Source organism: Habropoda laboriosa, unplaced genomic scaffold (genome assembly GCF_001263275.1).
Source record: "Habropoda laboriosa isolate 0110345459 unplaced genomic scaffold, ASM126327v1 scaffold67, whole genome shotgun sequence".
NCBI classification, from domain to species: domain Eukaryota; kingdom Metazoa; phylum Arthropoda; class Insecta; order Hymenoptera; family Apidae; genus Habropoda; species Habropoda laboriosa.
Window position 1 is genome coordinate 1,785,196 of NW_017100242.1, and position 21,023 is coordinate 1,806,218.

The following is a 21,023-nucleotide window of genomic DNA, read 5'->3' on the forward strand; positions in this document are numbered from 1 at the left end:
AATGTAGATGTAATAAAACTGGCCAAGTCGTTCTTAACGCTATCGAAAGTTTTGTCGATCTGATTCCTTTCGAGAATCCATCAAGCCAAACTGCTCCATTGTTCCTGGGTTTAAGCTACCGTAGACTCTTTGTTTCCCGAGTTAGTTACTTGCTGCGCGAAAAACTTCTCATTTTCTATACCTGTACCTCTTGCGCGAGCAATTTTGCACGCTTAGCAAGGTCGAACACTCAACCGGGGGAGTCTAAAGAACTAGGAAACTTTCGAGGTGCAATATTTTGTCCAAATATGTTCTCTGCCCGTTCAAGTGTAGACGGCGGGCTCAATTATTGTATACATTTACAAGTGGGAGAAAATTTTTGTCGGTAATTTACATGGTTTCGCATTTTATTCACGGAAGAAACGGCGAAAAATGAAGGAAAGTCCTTATTGAGTTAATTAGAGAAATATTTCAAAGTACTTATATTTTTTTTTATATTTCTACAAATTTTTGTCTATTGTAAGAATAATATAAAAATGAGTCTAACAAAGTTAGTAATTTTTTCAAATAAATTCTTTGTACCTTCTGACATTTATAAATAATCCAGGAAACATAATTTTCAAACACCAGTCTTTTTTCAAGAATTGAAATATACTCTTTGTTTACTTAGAAATCTTAATAATTTCCTACATTTTTCGATAGAAAATTATTCCTTGCTGCGTAATCACGTTTATTTTTAATACATATATTAACATTGATACTGCATTTGTAACGAAATAAATTGACTCGTTATAAACAATACAAACAACATAAGTAAATTCAACGATGTGTTTCATTCATAATTCACAATCGTTTACTGAAAATGTCAGCATTTTGGAATATTCAATTATCCTCAGTAGAGTGAGCGGTCGAGATCATAAAGCATTTAATAACTATTGAGCAGATCATAAATGGAACGATGAACTGAATTACGATAGCAACAGAATGAAGGAAGATTGCTTCATTAATTTTATCACGTATAAACCTGTAATACGTTTTCCGTAGATTGTTGTGGTATTGATGGACATGAAGAAAGGAAGAATTAAATTTTACGAGAAAATGCATATGGTGATATTTAACTTGCCTCGTGTACAATTTTCCATTTAAACGAAACACCGTTTAGCGTTGCCTCCCCGTACATTCGAATGCTTTCTAAAGTAACAAGGAAACGCTTCCAATAAAACATTTATTACTTGAAATAGTCACATAGGTAGGTTAAATTATTCTTCGAATATTAATCCATTTGCACGGTAATATTTATCTGTTTAATTATATTACAGGCGCTTTGAATATTTTTCACACTGCGTCCTTCGCGCCTATAGGCGGTTCAGATATTTTTCGCACTGCGTCCTTCGCGCCTATAGGCGTTTCGAATATTTTCTCGCTCTGTACTTGATTTTTGCACACTTCCATCCTAATTTGATACAAAATTAAATTAAAAAATTCTCTTTTATTTAAAAACACGTTAAAAAAAAATTTTGCGGTCGCCATTGAACATTTACCATCTTCCACACGCGTTACTTACTGAAACCCGTCGCAGCGAAAGGGTTAATAAATAACGATTCTGATATTTCAGTCTCATTTTCTTCGAACGGTGAATTAAAGAATATTTTTAATCGCCCAATGAGCTTCGCCTTCGTTAATTCCCGTCTGTCACGACCGATTTGTACAACACAAACGGCTTTATTAATAGAATTACGTATACCAATTGCTTGAAAACAGATTTTACTAATGAATATCGATAAACATTGAGAAACAGCTCGATTTGCATAGAACGCATCAACTTCAACGATGAAAAATGAAATTCATCGGATTCCTAGTAACCAAATATTCCACACACTACTAGAACGATTTACGTAGCTCCAGTTTATCCTGGCCATTAAAAGGATATCGAATATCCGATACGGTTCTCAGTTGGTCGGAAATCAACGAGCTTTCTCGCAGGTAGAAAAGTGTTGGCAGACTTCGAGAAGCCTGTACAATTTTATTCGAGGGTACTTGCACTGAAATCGGGAATACTGCCGCTGCTGTTTCATTTGTATTATAGCTTATAACCGTTGGAATAGCGCAAAGAAGAGTGAAACTAAGAAGAAAAAAACCGTAGCAAGGACGTTATCGAAATGTGATAATTACCGGTTTGGTAATTAGGTTCGTGGAATAATTGACTGCTTATCGATCAGTTAGTTACACGTCGCAAGCTTCCAGCCAGAATTGACAAACTCGATTAAATCACTTGCAATTTTGTTGTTCGCAATGTTTTCAGACTTTGGTGTAATTTTGCTTTGTTGGTTAATTGTGAATAACGTTGGACGTTAAATATGAAATGATATATTTAATAAATGTGAAATATGAAAGTTTGAAATTTTTAGAATTGACAACAATTGAAATTATTTTTTTCTTTTTAAACAGAAGCACGTGAAGATATATCTGTTTAATTCTGGAATTTAAAGCAGAAATTATAGTGAAATTTCGTTAGAGACAGGAATCATAGTTACTTGATCGTTGCACTAACGATAAGCAGCGATATATAACTTCTCTATCTGATAATGTGAAAAGGATAAAAAGAATTCTTTGTTCACGTCACGTGATCTTCGCGTCAAGTGTATATAGTTAATTGCCGAGTCAACTTATTGTTCTCGAGTAGAAGTCAATATATATGAAGTAGACAGAATAAATTGGGGTTGAAGGGTGCAGTCAATCGCGGGAAGGATGCCAACCATTAAAGATGTAGCACAACGAGTGGAAGAAAACGTTGCCTAATGGTACGTGTTTTCTTTTTTAGCCTAAAAGTAACATTTGGCCAGTGTTCTGTTTCTGCATTTGCTTGTACTTTTACAATCTGTGTTTAGCAATGATACTTCAGGCGTGTGTTTAAAATAATAAATTCCAGGAAATTTCTTATTAATTAATTTCTTATTATTAGTTTCTATTTCTTCGAAAATCTACGCATTTGTTCGAATCAATTCTGAAATATATTTTTTCACGAAAGCAAATCTTGTTCTGTGTTCTCGACACACGCGTGCACGAGGATTTTCGTTGCTTTCAGTTTACAGAAAGGATTTTACGGATGCAGAGATTCTGTATTTCTGCAGAAATTTTTTCAACTGGCTTCTGTTCTCTTTTGATTTCAGTGAATGAGTGAGGTAGGGACGATAGAGACGGCTGTTCTGATTTTTGATTATTACAACGAAGATAATCATTTTAAGTGTGGAGGAGGAATTTGTGGAAGTGATCGCACATTAAGACACCTATCTCGGTAAATATTTGTCTCTGTTCGATGTAACTTCGTGAAAATAGTAATAAAGTGTTAATAAACCAATGTGCAAAACGAGGATTATGTAGACCTTCAAGTATGAAAGAAAAAAATTCCTAAAAGCTGCCCATTTTTGGTATCAACCATAATGGACAAACTTGAGGAAGTGGCCACACATTAACACACCTATCTCAGTAAACATTTCTCACTGCTTAACATAACTTTGTGAAAATATTAATAAAGTATCAATAAACCAACGTGCAAAACGAGAATCATGTAGACCTTCAAATACAGAAGAAAAGAATTCCTAAAATCTGCTCATTTTTGGTATCAACCATAATGGACAAACTTGAGGAAGTGGCCACACATTAACACACCTATCTCATCAAACATTTCTCACTGCTTGCTGTAACTTCGTGAAAGCATTAACAAAGTATCAATAAACTAATATACAAACCAAGAATCCCACAGCTCTTTAAATACAGACGAAAAGAATTCCTAAAAACCGCCTACTTTTCATACACGTTCCAGCGAATAATTGAAATTCCTGCATCCAGCCTGTTCCTTTATTTTTTCTCATAGAATCGTACGACGCACTGAAAAGCTCCAAACTACCGGACCCTTTGCTCTCGTCACGTGTAGGAAAAGTTCGAACGGGCGTTGTTTGGCTGGCGAACAGTCTGAATGGCTGGCAGTGAGCTGAAATCTGTCTCTACCTCGATGCTTATTTTTCTAAGGGTTCGCGCTGGCTGGAGTAATTACGCTTACATATGTATGACAGGTCTAGGGGTGAAACCCTTGTAACATTGAAGCCCCCGCCACCTGACGCAGCCACGCTTAAGTGGAAGAGTTACGTGCCGACGAATAGTAATACCAACCTAACGGCGTGTTTCTGTATAGGTGTGTGTGTGGCGCGCGCGCGACACGGGGAATCCATCTAATATCGAGAGGGCCCGAGAACTGACCAAATACGAATTTCTGCGGCTCTTATCGCCTCGCTTCAGGTCGCCGATCGATCGTGAAAATTATTACCCTCGTTTCTATTTGAGGCACGCGGCCTGCCCGGCAAAAGGAGACGGCCGATATTATTCGATATTGAATAGCGGCCTAATGTAAATTGTAGAGAAATTTTAGCCAACTCGTAATGCGCGTTTGATCGGTCCAAATTTCCATTTGGATTCATTAGGATTTTACGTGGAGGGGAATTGTTTTTACCAATGACAAATTATTTTGTGGAATGCGTGATTTGTAATTTGTAGTCATTTTTTGTAAATTTGTGGGAGTGGGTGGTACGTTCTTTTTGGAAGTTCGAGTGAAACAGAATTTTTCGATTGATAATGGATTGGAGTAGGAGAGATTTGCAATTTGTAGTAATTTTTACAAAGTAAGAGTACGTAATGTGTTTGCTTAGAAAATTTGGAATCGTGTGATTTATTGATAGAGATAATTCTATTTAACATGAAAATTTTCAAAATCGTAAAATTATGTGTACAATAATGAATAATTAAATAAGACAAGAAAATAAAATAAGGAGTTTAAGGAATTATAGTCCATGAAATGAATGCAATGTAAATTACTGAATATGTTGTATACTTTGCACAAAAATTTTCAAGATTATTATTCTTAATGATTTAAGTCCATAAAAACGAATAAAATTATTTGAACAAAAAGAGGTTCCAGGAAATATACAATTCTTCAATTAAATTTCACTTCTCCAATTTCTTATTTCTTACAAATCTAGAAGAATGTGCAAAAGAACACGATGATAACTTTTGTGTTGTGACACTTTACTATGTTGACAATTAATGTACGACCTAGTAATAGATACGTTCTCCGACGGATTAATTTAATATAATAAGAATAATAAGAATCATAAAGAAAGAGTCTTGAAAGTTGTATTAAAAGTGAAGTTTAAATTATAGACGTCCTATATGGACAGAAGTTTACACGGTATGCTATTACTTTGTCACAAAGAAAGACCTCCTATTTTAAAAACCAATTAATTTCCTCTCCAACCCTTTACTTTTACTCTCTTTGACTAACGTTATGCACATAACTGATATCTTCGTATCATTTTCTACGTACATGTTATAAAAATAGATGGAGATACTTTAAAACAGAAACGTGTTTTATCTCTATGAAGTAATTTCATCCCTTTATTAGTCCCCGCTGGAAAATAATTTCGCGTTCAGGTTGAGACGCTTTGTAAGCAAATAGAATGTTGATGTATTTTGCAACGTACGGTGAAATTTCACGTGGAGAGGGAATCAATGCAAGCATCGATCTACGAATGATACGGAAATATAAAATTACACTTATCTTTATCTCGTCTCTTTAAGATTGCAATTTTTTCTCACGCTAATCTCATTACTATCTTATATATAAAACGAGAAACAACAGAATACCAATTTTGTTAACTAAAATATAAGTTACAATTTCATTCAAAATTTTTACTGTAATTTAAAACTATGTATTATCGAATTTATTATATTTATTGTATTTGTTTACTTCCAAAGTTTCTCGTACGTATAAGCAAAGGAACGGGTGTTTTTTTTAAATTTGCATAATGCATGAAGTCAATTTTGCCACGATAAAGGAATACAAAGCTTCCTGCCGATTTAATTTCACGCAATTCCAATTTTCTCAACGCGACCCTGCCGTTTGATAGTGGCAGTTTAATAGTGTCTATGTTAGAGGTTGTTAGAATACGTGATACAGCTACGTGTCACTCATAGTACTTCACAACCCTAACTCCCGGTGTCGACGGGTGTGAAAATCAATGCGTGCTCGAGTGTTGCCTTTGTATGCTTGGTCTGTGTGCTGCAAGGTACAAACACGTGGACCATACGGTTAGATCAAAGTCAAATAAAAGCTCGTATCATTTAAATCTTCCACGTTTAATTATTAATAATTCAACAGAAGGAAAAAATCAAAGTTTAGCTATCCTTAGAATGCTGTGTTACGTTGCGTGAATATTTTAAAGAGATACATTAAAATTTTAAAATAACAAGCTAGTTTCTATGTTTTGTTCGATATGATTCACTGATTAATCTTTTTATCCAATTAATCTTCGCTAGCGAAAGAAAACGACACGAATGGAGCTCTTGCAAGTGGATTTTTGTACGCTAACGAAAAGTAGCAGATATTATCTGTTTTACTACTTGCAAGGGCTGCATTTATTTCGATATTTTCACTTTGAAGCGCGTGATTTCGGTGCCACAAATATATTTTTTAGATTAATAATAATAATCGAAATAGACTTGAGATTAGTAGAAACGATGTATGTACCTCAATTCTGTGTACAATTATCGAATAGGTAGAAAGAAAGTTTGAAATTATTCAAAAATTTGTCGTTTAACGAAGTTTTCGAACGTACCTTTTTTCTTCGTATAATCACGCATTTTCCCTCTGAGGTACGTTTATTTTCGAAATGTTTTGAAATAGGGGGAAAAAGTGAACAGGCAAAAAGGCGGAGAAAAATTGGAGTTTCTGATACTCTCGGTGAAACTATCCACATGTAAATTAAACCTTCCATCTTCACGTGTTTCACAATGACATATCCGCGTTGGGGTCTCTTTTGTTCTACTCCACCAACTCATTTGCAAACATGAACGAAATTTTAATTAAACGAAATGCGACTCTCTATTTTCTGGTGCGTGAAAAGATTCGTTGGTACGTTCGCGGTATATGTGATTTGACTTTCAAATTCTTATTAAAGGGTGGCTTATGCATTCAAAAGCCGAAGTAAATGTATGCCGCGAAATCCGCGAAATTTCTAAAGATTAAAATAATATATGCCGCGCGTCCTCTATACTTCGTTTATCGTGCAGCGGCACATATACATGGTGAGCCAAAATCTAGCCGAATATCTCTATCAGTTTCGAAGACAGAGGATTGACTGTGGAGGAAAGATTGAACTGTCCGAGAAGGTAAATTTAACGGCGTAAATAGATTTATAATAACCTAACCAAACTAATTTGAAACCTAATTTGAAATATTAGCTATTTTTTATAATAGCAAAATTTATTCAAGTCAGTCGTGATATTTCAGCATTCCAAATGCTGAATTTCAGGTTTTCAATTATCATCTTCTGCATATGCAAAGATTGAGAATACTCATGATTAGCCTAATTATAAGATTTGTTCATAGGTTCATCGTGTTAAATACAATAAGTTGGAAAATTTGAAAAATTTCCCTTTCAGTTGCTTCGCCGTCTTTTGATTTTGTAATAAAGATACTTTTGTTCAAATATTGATAATATAAGGAATATAGATAAGACCACCTTAAAATGTTACTTGTATATATATACATTACTGAAGTTTCTGAAATGATATAAACATCTAAAATATATTAATATTATTTATATTACACACAAGATGACAATGTCAATAGTAGACAGATAAGATGTTTGATCAAAATCACTTTCTACTACTGTACAAGAAACCATTTAAGTAGAACAAGTCAACGATTCTTCTCCAATATGTACATACACCCTTATACAGACAGGACTCGCAAAAATTAGGATTATTTAAACAGAGTAAGATGTAATTAAAGTATTATGCATCATTTATTTTAGTGAAAAACTATTCTTATTATTCAAACATTTTATCACATCACTAAAAATACCAAAGTGTACTTTATTTCCATGAAATTTTCAGAAATATTGATATCAAAGGTACCAAAAGTGCAAAATTATTTCAACATCCTGCAAGGTGTGTCGCGATCGTAACTACACATTAAAAAATTGAATTCACGTATTAATTATCTCTCGCCACTATTTCAGTATTACATGGTATTAGAACTGTTTGCAAGCTCCCGTAAATTGGCAGCCTGAGGCATTTCAATAAACACGTAAATGGTGATAAGGGCGGTTTCTCTGTTATTTAACAGGATGAAGGATGGAAACTAGACCGTACAAATTACTATCAGGAAGGATGGCTGGCCACTGGTAACGCCCGTGGTCTGGTAGGGGTGACTTTTACTACGTCCCATTGTCGGACGAGGGCCACGGAACTTCCACTGAGGGCAAATTACAACCTTCGTGGTCATCGAAGCGAGGTAAGTTTTATTTCTCCTTCGCTTCTCTACCTTTTATTTTATTTTTTAACACGGCTCCGTGAGCACCACATGGCCGGATGTCGTTTCATTTCATCTCCACCCCTCTTCTTTTTTTTCTTTTCTCGAAACGCCTGTAACAGTTAACAGCGTCGAACCTTTTCTATTCCCGGCGTTCTTGCGATCTCCGTGCAACGTGATACAACAATCAGGTGGAAATGTCAATTAAAAGAAAAATTTCCTAGTTAGGTTCACAAGAGTTCTTTGCTTCGTGAATTATACTTGACCTGGTGAACGGATGCGCTCAACGCCGCACACTGGCGAATTCTTCCAAAATCGCGGACAAACATTTATTTTACGAATTTTTATTTTTATAAGAAAGTTATTACGCCTCCGGTTAAAATTCGTGTAATTAAAAATTTGCTATCTTTGAGTACGTCTACTGTGAAGTGTCGTGAAATTTTTTAAATCTTCCTGTGGCATAATTAAAGTGTACAACTTCTTCTATAAAATCCATGATGTGTAAAGCAATTTACTGTTAATATCAACAGAAAGATTTATTTTTAAAGATGCTAGGAATTACAGATTTCATTGTAAATATTACCCTATTTAACCCTTTCGCTGCGTCAGATATTCATACGCAACGCGCGTGGCATGCGATAGATATTTAATCACGGCTGCAAAATCTTTCGTTCAGGCGTTTCAAAATTTTAAAAATATGTCGAAGTTGAAATTCAAAATTTCTCGTTTTTAAATATCATTTGTTAAATTAAGCTGGAAGCGCGCAAACGCCAAAAACGAAGGATTAAAAATGTTCAAAGCCCCTATAGGCGCCAAGAGAAATGAAAAGGTTAAGCAACTTTTATAGAAATTGACACACAGATTAATAATCCTTAGAGATTTAGGAAAACAAAAAAAAAAACGAAAATTAAATAACAGCCTTTGCACAGTCAGACGGGCGTTTTGAAGTTTCAAAACACTGTGCGCCGCCCTGCAGTAAATTTCAGGCAGTTTCGATCGATTTTCGCGGCGGTGGTGCATTTCTTTCCCGGATTTTTCGGACGTAGTTGGCGAAATCACCGGATCGTCGTTATTACGATCGTGTAAGAAAAAAACACGGTGAATTCTGCATTGGATAACAGTGTGCGCTGTTCGATCGTTGTAATTTCCGACGGAGATCCGTGAAAATTGAAATATCTAAGGAACGTTCTCGTCTGCGGTAACGTGTGTGCGCGCGATAAAGCAAGAAGATTGGAACTGTGCAGAGTGGGAAAAAGTAACGAAAGCAGAATAATCTTTGAACAATGTTGAAACCGAGCGTAAATGGAAAAGCTACCGACGAAGCTCTCCTATTATTCTGACCAGCGTGCCTGTATTTCGCTCTTAATCATGCTCTACACCCCGCTGATCCTCCAAGAAAGGATCTACACACGTGTGGACAAAAAGGTGTGCGTGTGTAAAAGTGCAAGTACGTAGCTGCGGTGAATTGAACTGTGACTTAATATGCCTTTCCTAAAGCGTGTCTCGCGCGATTCCGATTATTTCACGTAGAACGAAACAAAGAGGGACGCAGGGAAATATAGAACGGCGAATCAATGGTAGGTAGCACATGTACACTCCCGACTATAAGTATTACGACACTTATTGAACGTGGTGCAAGCATAAACAGTCGTTAGAACATTACGGAGATTCTGAAAAAAATGATTCAGTGTGAAATCTCACAATTAAATAATTCTTATTTTATTCATAAGTTCTAAAACAAAGAGCGAGAATCAAATTTTGCTTTTTGTACAAACACTAATACCTTCACTTTTGTTCGCATGTATTTTATATTGCTTTAACTCTTTCTCGCTTGCCAAAGAAAATTCTCGCTGCACCAAAAGTACTGGACAAAGCAGTTATTATTCAACACTGACATAAAATTAAATACACCTACGATTGAAAATCAACTGTTTCACGATAGTCAAGTGTCTGATGCATTCTGATATTACCAAATTTTCAGTCGTCAGCGAATTTCATTCGTGAAATACGAGAATAAATAAATAAATTGTATATGAGTATCAGACGGGCGTATATGTACGCTCTTCTTAATTGAGCGAACACTTGTACGTCTTTCTCAGCGAAAGGGTTAAACGTCGATAACTCGGAACTCTCGTCTCATGTCCAAACACATAGCTGAATTCTACGATGAAGAATACGTCCATGAAAAAATGGACCCTCGTTTTTTCAATTATTGCACGAAAATAGGCGAAACAAATAGGCGAAAGAATCTAAATAAGTGAAAGCAGCGTATCGTAATTTCGCAAACTCACGGGGGTCTAATTTTACGGTTCACCCTCGACCTCTCTCTCTTGACGCTAAGTCATCGACAGGACGCGCGTTCACAGATACGACGTGCACCCGGCAATTTTCAATCAGCGACCCATTTCGTGGCAACGCGGAACGAAGCCTGCGAGAAGCTATCGAATACGTCCAGAGAACATTGTGTCGGCGTGTATACATCCTATCTGGCAGAAGCCAGTCCATGGTAGCCCATTACATGACGCGGCCGCGTTAAATCGAGAAAGAAATTGGATGGATGCGAGTTACCGATAAAACTCCAAGACGAAGACTATTTTCGGATACGCCTGGGAACATTTTTTTCAGCTCTACGTCGATAATTCCAGACGAGTGGAACTCGGTATATGTTCCAGTCGACGAGATTCACTTTGGTTACCTTCTCAATTATTCCCAAAGAATAATTCAATTCTTGATGATCGAAGCGAGCGGTGAACACGAATGAAAATTCAACTGATTTCACGTGACAATTTGTGAGGAACGTACAGATTGCTGTTATCTAGTGAAACGACAGCAACAGAATTTCCACCACAATTCGCTCGATTCGAAAGATAACTTTCTTTAACTAAAACAGAAGTTGAGAGTGTTACGAGGGAAAGTTCGTAGGAGAATGCAAATAAGCACGTTTCCACGGTGTTCATTGGGGAATAAAGTTGCCTATATGTGTGGTTGTGACGTGTTCTGTTGGAAAAATTCGCTACGTGGCTATATTCAGCGAGTTTATTTCAGACACTTTCGTGTAAGTTTTCATGGAGGATAAACTGGGTACAAACAACGGCTGATCCTTTGTTGAGGGCCTAAATCGATATTAAGCCGTGGGCTGTTTTAACGAACCGCAAGTCTTCCGACTTGATGTCGCGCAACTCCCGTAAATTATTTCGCAAAAGATTCGTAACAAGGTGGTAGATAGATATAGTGAAGAAGCTTCCGTGATATTAATACTGTCAGCTCGTCTACTACCCTTCTCCGTACAATTATTATGTCGTATCTCCCCTCTCGCGCCATTCAGACGTTTTTTCTCTCCTTTTTCGCGAGATCGTCTTCTTGAAATGTCTATATTTTTCTAGATCCTCGAGGTGCAGATATTATATTTGCCTGTGGAGCGAGCATTAACGCGCACACGCGCGCTACCCTTTCATTTGTCTCGCCGTCTTTCATACGAACACGCCTTTCTCGTTTGAAACTTCGACACCCTGCTTTACAGATTCCGAGAAAAAGGACCGTGACTGTCTGGCAGATTTACTCCTTCAGAGAGCAGACAATTGGAGCTTTGGTCTGGCGACGTTTCTGGTGACTGAACACCATCCCCGTTAACGCGACGAAACATTTCGTCTTTCTTACGAGGCATGGTCACAGTTATTAAGTTATTCACATCCCCTTAGGGAAGAAGAATCTTTTCAATCACAATTCTCACCGCTTCCGGTGGATTTTCTCTTTTTTCTTCCAGTAGAAAATAAAGCTCGGACGAGAAGTGGTTTAAGTGGAATGTACACTATTGTACTTTTGAGAAGAACTTCGTTTATTAAGAATTTAAATACCCCCGTTTAAATTCTTCTTTAAGTAGAGGTGATATTAATAAATTTATTAGATGGTTGTTTTATTTGAAAGCGAGGAGAGGCTATATAATAAAATAAGATAAATTATCTCTAAAATAGAGGCAAACAGATTCTTTGTTTAATTAATAAATATTTTAGAAATAAAGCAGACGTTAAATAACAGATTCTCCGATACTAAGGTACTTTTTAATCACACATAACACATGCCGTGGTTCAAGAAAAATATTAAATACTTAAAACAGACTATAAAAGAATTATTTTGCCACTTCATTCGAACCACAGTACGATTAAACTTCCAATATTTTTATTTTACCGTAATTCATAATTCTGCCAGCCTCGAAATTCTTCATTCTACCATAATCCATAATTCCACCAGCCTCCAAACTTTTAATTCGTAATTAGAACAGACTATTCTACGTTCAATTATCTGAAATTTCGCTGCACAAGAGAATGTAGCTTATTTACGTCACGTTGACAGAACATTTGGTAATTCGTGATTCAAAACCGCGAATAACTGCGAGATTGGTTTTATAATTACGTATTTACCCAAAGTAATTGCGTATTAACCGGCGTAGCTTTCTTTGGATTTAATCGATGACGTAGATGTAGTAGCTAAAGTTGCTTTAATATTAGTTCGTGCTTTCGAAGCCGGAACACTTTGCATTTCAGAGTTGCCTGACGCCGCGCCGCTTCGAATTAGAGTCTAGAATTCACGTTGCTGTTAATTAAATCGAGATCAAGCTACGGAGAGTATCGGAACGCGTGTATTCGTGCTCAGCGCGTGTTGCGTGACACTGGCGCGTTCGCTCGTTAATTTCAGGACATCTGTAATCGTTTACCATCTTTAAGAACTATTGATCTAACGGACAGAAGTGGAACGCGCCGTAATTATCCGATAGAGGTAACCGTAAGAAGTGAACAGAGAAGTGATTTTACGCCAAGTCACGTTTTAACGTGAATTTAAATGCCAGCCGGCCAGCCACTTTTGAAAACGTAATAAACGGGTAATATTATTTGTCGTTTTAAGCATAAAATGCGATTTATGTGCAGAGTTACAATGGGTAATTCGTTTCATTCACAGGAACATTTAATTGCACTTTCACCTGTTGAAAATGTGAAAAGAATTTCGAAGAACAATTTCTAATAGTTTAACGAGAAACGCGTGGTTAAGCGAAATTGTGCTTCTTTCCCAATATATTTACAATTAATCGTTAAATATTTAGTGCTAATTTACTAAGCGAGAGTGAATGTTCGAATATTTAAAAGCTCTTCGGATATTTGAATTTTTTAGCTTGTTCTCATTTTTCACTAATTTGTTCTTCCTGCGTTACAATTAGCTCGAAAGTGCAAACTGATCGTAAGCAATTATATTTAACGTTTAGGTGAAGTAGGTTTTAAGTAAACAGCTTAGGAATTCTGTACAGATAAAAATGTACATTATACGGTCCTGTTTGAAGCTATTGGTTAACGAAATATTGGAAAAATGTTCTTGCCTCGTTTCTCCTATGAAACGACGAAACTTTCATGCCATCCACTTTTTCACACCTTTAACAACAAAGCGTCGCAATTATATTTTTCCCATTATAGATAGGAAACTTAGGCGATGGTTATTAATATCTGGAAGTAATTCTTCTAATTTCTGAAACACAGTTGATTCATTGAACACTGATCTACCAATTCAGAAGACATCACGAAGGCAAAAATGATTAAGAAAGCATCACAATCCATGATTGCTCGTTTTAGAAAGTATATCGTCACGGGTGAACATAATTTTGAATATTTATAACGTTATAATTTAAATATTGACCACCATTTTGGTGTTCAAGGTCACCTCAAGGTCACGATTCACACATGATCGAATACATTTCAACACCTGCTACGAGTTACCATAGAAAAAAATGTAACTTTGATTTACAAATGTATATTTCTCACTTGTTTTCCTTAATATTTCAATTTGTACAAACACCGTCGACCTCGAAGAAAATTCAAAAATGATTCTTCTTCCAAACCATTCGAACTGCGTTTTAAACATTTCTCACGTCGTTAAAAGCGAAGAAGATATTCGAGTCCCCGGTTTACCCTCGAACATCCGATATTATTTCTGATACCGAAGACGGATAGAATATCGTTCATAAATAACCATGTCAAATTTTCTCAACGATATTAACGATCGTCGGACGGTGAGTAACAAAATCTAACGTGTGAAGCTTTCGAAAATCGCGATAACACGATCGGCGATATTCGATCGAAAATTTCAGACGGTATTTTCGAGTTTACTCCGGCGGGATTAAAGGCAGTGCATGTACTTCGCCTAAGCACGAACTATAAAGCCGACTAAAGGAACCGTCCATGTATGCGGAACTTTGAAAATCCTTATTACAATATAACCAACGTTATTTACGCGAGTTTCGATCGCCTGTTTTCTCTTCTTCTTCTCACGAATCCTGGTAAAATGTATCTTTTGCGTTCACTTCGGTCCACATTTCAGAGTTTAAGGGAAGCCGACGAGGTATCGATCTGCTACGCAGTGCTGTTTTAAGACAGTGGCTCTCAACCCTATCTTCAAAGGTATTTCAATTTCAAGTACATTTGATTCAAGTGGCTTCTTTCATTGTTCCTGTCGCTGGGGTGAGCTTCGCGTGTATCATTTAACGTTACTCTCCCTTTCGCCGCGGTTTGTTAGTTCGACGACCGCAAATTAGGGCTAATTATCTGTGTACTTAAATTTGATGGAAGATTTCGATTTGTGTGGAATTATCTTCATCTCTTCGTGTACAGTGTGTCGTGAAAGTATCGTTATCACACGATTGATTTTCTTCTTTTTTTTTTTTTGAACACAAATTTTGCAATCTATTTTAGATCAACTAATTGTCGAACCTCAATTGTCGGTAATTTCTATTTTTGCCGCACTGTTAATTGTTATTTCATGATCAAATTTATGGCAGTCGAAAGCTTATGGATTCCCATCGATAAGGATTTTAAAGCTTCTGTTCTAAAAATATAGCAACCGTTTGAAGCCAATTTTTGCAGAATGTGTAAATGAATTGTTCTTCTCCAAAGCATTTATTTTCACAATTTGTTTATGTATGCAAATAAAACAAAATACGGATACGGTGATAAATTATATGAAATATTTACTCAATCTGGTGAAATTATTCCAGCAATAAATAGATTTATTGAACAAATAACGATGCTGCATTGCTTGGAGAAAATGATTCAACGTTTATTTAATATGTAAATATTTTAAATATCCCCTAAATTTCGCCAATTTTATAATTCATTATTACACGTTTACTTCAGCGTTTATCTAATTTCATAACATAAAATAACTGTGTGTTACACGTTTACTTATCTTCTTTGCATACAGGCTACGTGACATCATTTCCAAGTAACCTCGACTATTTAATAATTGATTATATCTATTACCTCTCTACTTCCATTATCGGCTATTAATAATTCTCGATACAGTTTATTACTAGCGCTAAAAAAGTTTCATTTTCTATAAAGAACAAATTCCTTAGTATTTCTGAACGTACAATCTTTCTATTAAATTATAAACAAAAAGCAAGTAAAATTAATATATCGTGGAGGTCTCTATTATGAAAGTTACGAATTTTCCAAAATTAAAATGTTATGAAACTGAAATGTTAAAAATGTTTTCTGTTCCGGAAAGCATAAATCATTTAGCATTGCTGGACATACGATCTTCCTATTAAATTCCAAAGAAACACAACGAAAATGAATATATCATGAAAGTCACAGGCTAAAAATAAAATAACAAAGATTGAAATATTACAAGCACTGAAAATGTTATCTTTTCCACGAAGCATAAATCATTCAGTATTACTGGACATACAACCTTCCTATTAAATTACAAACAAACCCGACTAAACTAAAGTTACAAATTCTCCAGCAATAAAAAGCTAAATTATTACAAGCACTAAAAATCGTTCCTTTTGCACAAAAAACAAATCGCTTAGTATCCTATTAAATTGCAAACAACCTAAACAAACTAAAATTAACACATCACAAAACTCACTGTCGCAAAAATTATCATAGAAATTCTCCAAAAACGAGAAATAACAAAAATCGTACACATTCCGTGTACTTTTTCCTTTCTCACCTACCGTACGACAGAAATTCCATTTTAATTTCCTCGCGACTGCAAGTTCCAATGCACAACAGCTATTATTCCAGTGCACAATGCGCTTTGACATCGTCCACGCTGTGTCTCTGCCGGCAAGTAGTAGCCGAGCGAAGAAATCGAACCGCGCCTCCCACAAACGGAATTAACACAGAATTATCCGAACCCGTGTTTCGTCCTCGAGCTTTTAATATAGACTTTAGATGGCAATGCCTCGGAGCCATTGATAGGTCACGAGTTTCCTTAAAGACGTTTTCATCTACTTCTACTCGAGCATCTCTCTCTCTCTCTCTCGTTATTTCGTAACATTTGATCGTACGAAGATATCACACTCGTTCTCAGCCACTTTTAGCGATCGAATCCCTCTGTATCCTAGAGTATAGCCGAAAGCAAAGTGAATCCTGAACCCGGGGTAATCATTCTGATAAATTTATAAGAGACAACGCGATCTTCTAGATAAAATCGTATCTCGAGGACCGATTGGATGAAAATCAAATTTTCACTTAAACAGACAGAGAGAAAGCAATCGGTGAACGGAATCGTATTATTCTGCAGGTAGTTTCCACGTGTAGGCGGACGGTAGCAGACATATGCTCGTATTTTCAGTTATTTCTGTTCTAGGCCGTACCAACTACGGTTCGAACCTTTACGAATCAATAACACGATTATACGTGCCAGTTTTGCCGTAGCTCATTAACCACGGCCAGTCATTTTTACGTTCTATCGCTGGTAATTTCACGGCTGCTGCCTCTATCGTGCGATTGTCACTTTTCTGCTTTTTTGTATTTTCATTCGTTTCTGTTCCCTCTTTCAAATCTGTACGCGGTGCCTGCTGTGAAATAAATTGATAATAAATAGATAATAAATTAAACAGACTAATTTTGATATTAATTCATTATTGATATCTCAAGAATGTCTTAAGTTTTGATAGAGATTAAATATGTGAAAATTATTTTGCTTTATTTTATTTTTGATATTGAAAAACTCTGTTGTGATCAAGTTCAATACTAATTAAGCGTGACTACGAATAATTAACTTAATCAAGCTTTAATTAATTAACTGTAATTAAATTTTACACTTTATGTTCTAGAGAAGTTTCACATTTTGAGAAGGAAATGTTTAACAGTATATGGTAAACGCGTCGACATACTGAGAATACTCTTTTTTAAGTATTTAACGATTATAGCCTGCCATTCTTCGAAAGCCATCTTTTCCATTTTGCCTTAGAGTTCATAAAAGGTTTTACGAACTTCTTTACCCAATTCATCTCATCAATTTTCAATGGGATTTAAGTCTAGTATCTACGACACTGAGTGCAAAGTGTTTTTATAATCGTATAATAAAAATTCTTACTTGCTTTTTCATTTTGTCGTTACAAATTACATTTTCGTTTCCCTTTCAAGTAGCATTCACTTTTCCTTCTCTCATTCTGTCGCTACTCTGCGAACCTACCTTTGTCGCGTTCATTAGTCACTCTAGTTTCCGTTCCAATAGTAGGGTGTACCGCGTGAAATATTGAAAACGCCGGTACAGGATTAAATAGTGCTACTCCTTCGAGACTTTAGATGATAATATCTGCGTCTATACGGTGGATTTGTTAGCTGGAACTTTCCCAGTAAGGGGACAACTGCGTGGAATATCAAATGAACATCGAAGGGCCCCGGAAGCGAGTAACTCGATTGACGAATTCAATCAGAAGTACATCGTTCTTGTGTAATTGATTGCGAGGGGCGTTATCCAAACACAGGCGAATAATTGCCCATGAATTATGGAATTTATTTGGCTTTGGGGCTGTTACACTTCAATAATGACGGCACTTTTCACATTTTCCACGCTCCAGAGGAAACGTTATATCGTTACAATTTATAATTTTCTTAAACTATAATTTATTTCGGTTTACACCCAAAATCCTCGATAATAATTGAAATTTACTCGATCATAAATTATAATATATTTCTTATCTGTTATCTTCGAAAAATGTTCCAAGAGAACTAGGAGTATTTCAAATTTCTCTGACAAAACGTGTGGATAAAATATTTGCAACACACGCGTAAAATTGCAAAAATCCCGCGATCAATTGAACGTCCAAAAAAGAAACAAAAAAGTATAAAATCTCCCTGGTCGCGTATCGAAGCTTTCAGCGCGCCGCCATTAAAACCAAAAGGGAAAGAAGAAAATCGTTCTCCAGCTTACCGAACAGAATGTAATCTATTTCCGTGTGTCACATACTGTAACACGCGAGATTACAAATTTTCCGGGGTAATTTAACCTCTGGCAACGAAACCGGGTATCGCGACTCTCGTATTCCGGCGATTTATTTTAAAGAGCGATGCGATAATGGGGGCACTGGCATGTGCCGCGTGCGCGCGAATACAATTTCGACCGAGAGAATTTGACCCGGCGCAAGGTTAATACATTTGGACCAAGAGGAGGAGACCGTAAATGCCGAGACAGGATATATCCGCGTAACGTGGAAATCGAGCCAAAAAGGGCCGGGTGATCTCTATCCCTCGGAATATACATGGCGCATACGCTCACCTTGACACTGAAAAAGACCGGCTGTGTAGAAAGGAACAGTCATTGATTTAACGAAAGACCAGTTCGCTCAGAAACATTATGCCACTTGCCGCAGTTTTTGCTGCAATGCATTAATCGTTCCTAGTGTCACGTGGCAGACGCTTCTTCTTTTTTCCCTCAACTTACTAAAAATCCCCGAGAAAAGGAAGAAACACGAAAAGCAGAAAAAAGAGAGACTGACGTGAATAGAGAGGAGTGTAAATACGTTGGCAGAAACGGCGTCTGTTAATTGCCGATATGACGCTCGCCTAGTTAACTAATTTCCGTGGAAAAACGTGGAGGAGTGGTGGTAATTACACGGTCGGGATGGCACGAGCGAGCCAGGGGAAAAAAGTGGCGAGCGAAAAAGAAACTGAGAAGCGAAGGAGATAACTACTCTCTCCGGGTGTGTTCAAAGGATTATGCAACGCAGATTTAAGCAAAATCCGTGATATTCGCGTGCACCGATGGATGTGCACGCGCGAGAGAAGGGAGGACGACGGCGCTTTTGGCGAACGCGAGAATTAAACTCGAGACATTTACATCTCGCGCAAATGTCACGGGGAAATGTATTAATGAAACAGACATTTCCGGGTACTCGTGTAATTACACGTGTCACGGTGCAATCCCACTGCTGTGTGCGCAAAAATTTCGTAGAAAATTTCATCACTCTCTATTTGATACACTTTTGGGTAAAATAGGCGTTTTGTGACACTTGAAACCTGAAGAAATTGAATTCTATGCATTCTCTTTTCAAAATTATTCCTATACACAGCGCGTCCCAATTTTTCTTTTATCAAACTTTGTCAGTATACTCTATATGTATAAGTAAGAAAAAAGTGTTGTATAAATATAGATCGTTTGAAGCTCCGTTAAAAAGTTTTACCTAATTTCCTTTGTACCAAAGACAACAATAGCGTTAAATGCTTTGAAGATATACGTCATATAGAAAATATAGACCAATTCATCTCCAAAAAATGATTTTCCTGTACGAATCGAAAAAGACCAACGAATGCAACTTCGTTTATTCGCTACATATAAATATCGAGTAGCGCGTTAATTAAAAAACAGATGAAAAAGGTCACAGTTCAGATCCAAGGGGATCAACAATATCAACTAATCATTCGGCTGGCTAGAATTACCAATCAAAAGCGAATATTCTTGCTTGCCCAATATCGTATAACCAATACTACATTTGCATACGTATTGCGTGCTATAAATATACAGATATTTCAGCAACCGGTGAAAATTGAACTAGAAGTCCTTCGTTAACTTAAAGTCCAACTTCCTGTCCGTACAAGTACGATAAATTGAATTCGCGCTTTAACTGCAGCGTATATCCATAGAAGAGAAGACACAATCAGAGTAATCACCTGCAGAGTAATTGTTTTAACTAACACTAATAGGTACAGATTGAACGTTCCTTCGTTACACTTTTCAAACCTGAAACGTAATTGTCACCTATGTACTTAAAAAACACTGTTAGAGCCAAGTATTTAAGCTTGCGCTGCAGTCGATAGAGGAAAGTGCCATTTTTGAGGAAGTCAATTTGCCTCGAATTGTATATTTTCTCGAGGACTTGGATCTGGCTGGAGGACAACACCAACTTTCTCTGGAAATATTGCTGAGTCAGATCATTCTCGATGGCAATTCACTTATCACAAGTCAACATTATGAGCAGGTTTCTCGAAAAATGAACCTTTAATTACACAACAAGGAAACCGTGTCATTTCTTATTTTTTAATTGGACAGCTCTAAATCCCACTTTTCTGCATTTCCCTCCAAGATTCATCTTGGATTTTTTGAACGATGCGAGAAACTCCGACAGAAAGCGTTGGAAGTTTGGACAGAAAACGTTTGAACTTGAAACAGAACTGTTGCGGACTCTGAAGAGAACTCTGTCGGACTTTATAATTTGGACTTTACAACTCTGGACTTTATAACTCGAGAATCTTCGATTTTACCGATTCTGTACTGAACATTGGTACTTTATAGCTTACACAAACACAGTGTTTAGCACCTAAATCTCACGGCCAAATGTGACTAACAAACTTCACGAAGATAATCCTTCAAACAGAGGCTTCGTCACGTTACAATAAGGTCG

General features: G+C 36.5%; 1 protein-coding gene across 1 annotated transcript in view; it reads left to right on the forward strand.

The window, feature by feature from the left end:
• LOC108571992 (tubby-related protein 4) overlaps positions 1-21,023 on the forward strand; it is a 48,887-nt gene that overhangs the window by 10,308 nt on the left and 17,556 nt on the right. The window contains exon 2 of the mRNA XM_017934168.1: positions 8,162-8,329. Within this exon, the coding sequence (XP_017789657.1) occupies positions 8,162-8,329 (168 nt within the window). The remainder of the gene's footprint in view (positions 1-8,161; positions 8,330-21,023) is intronic.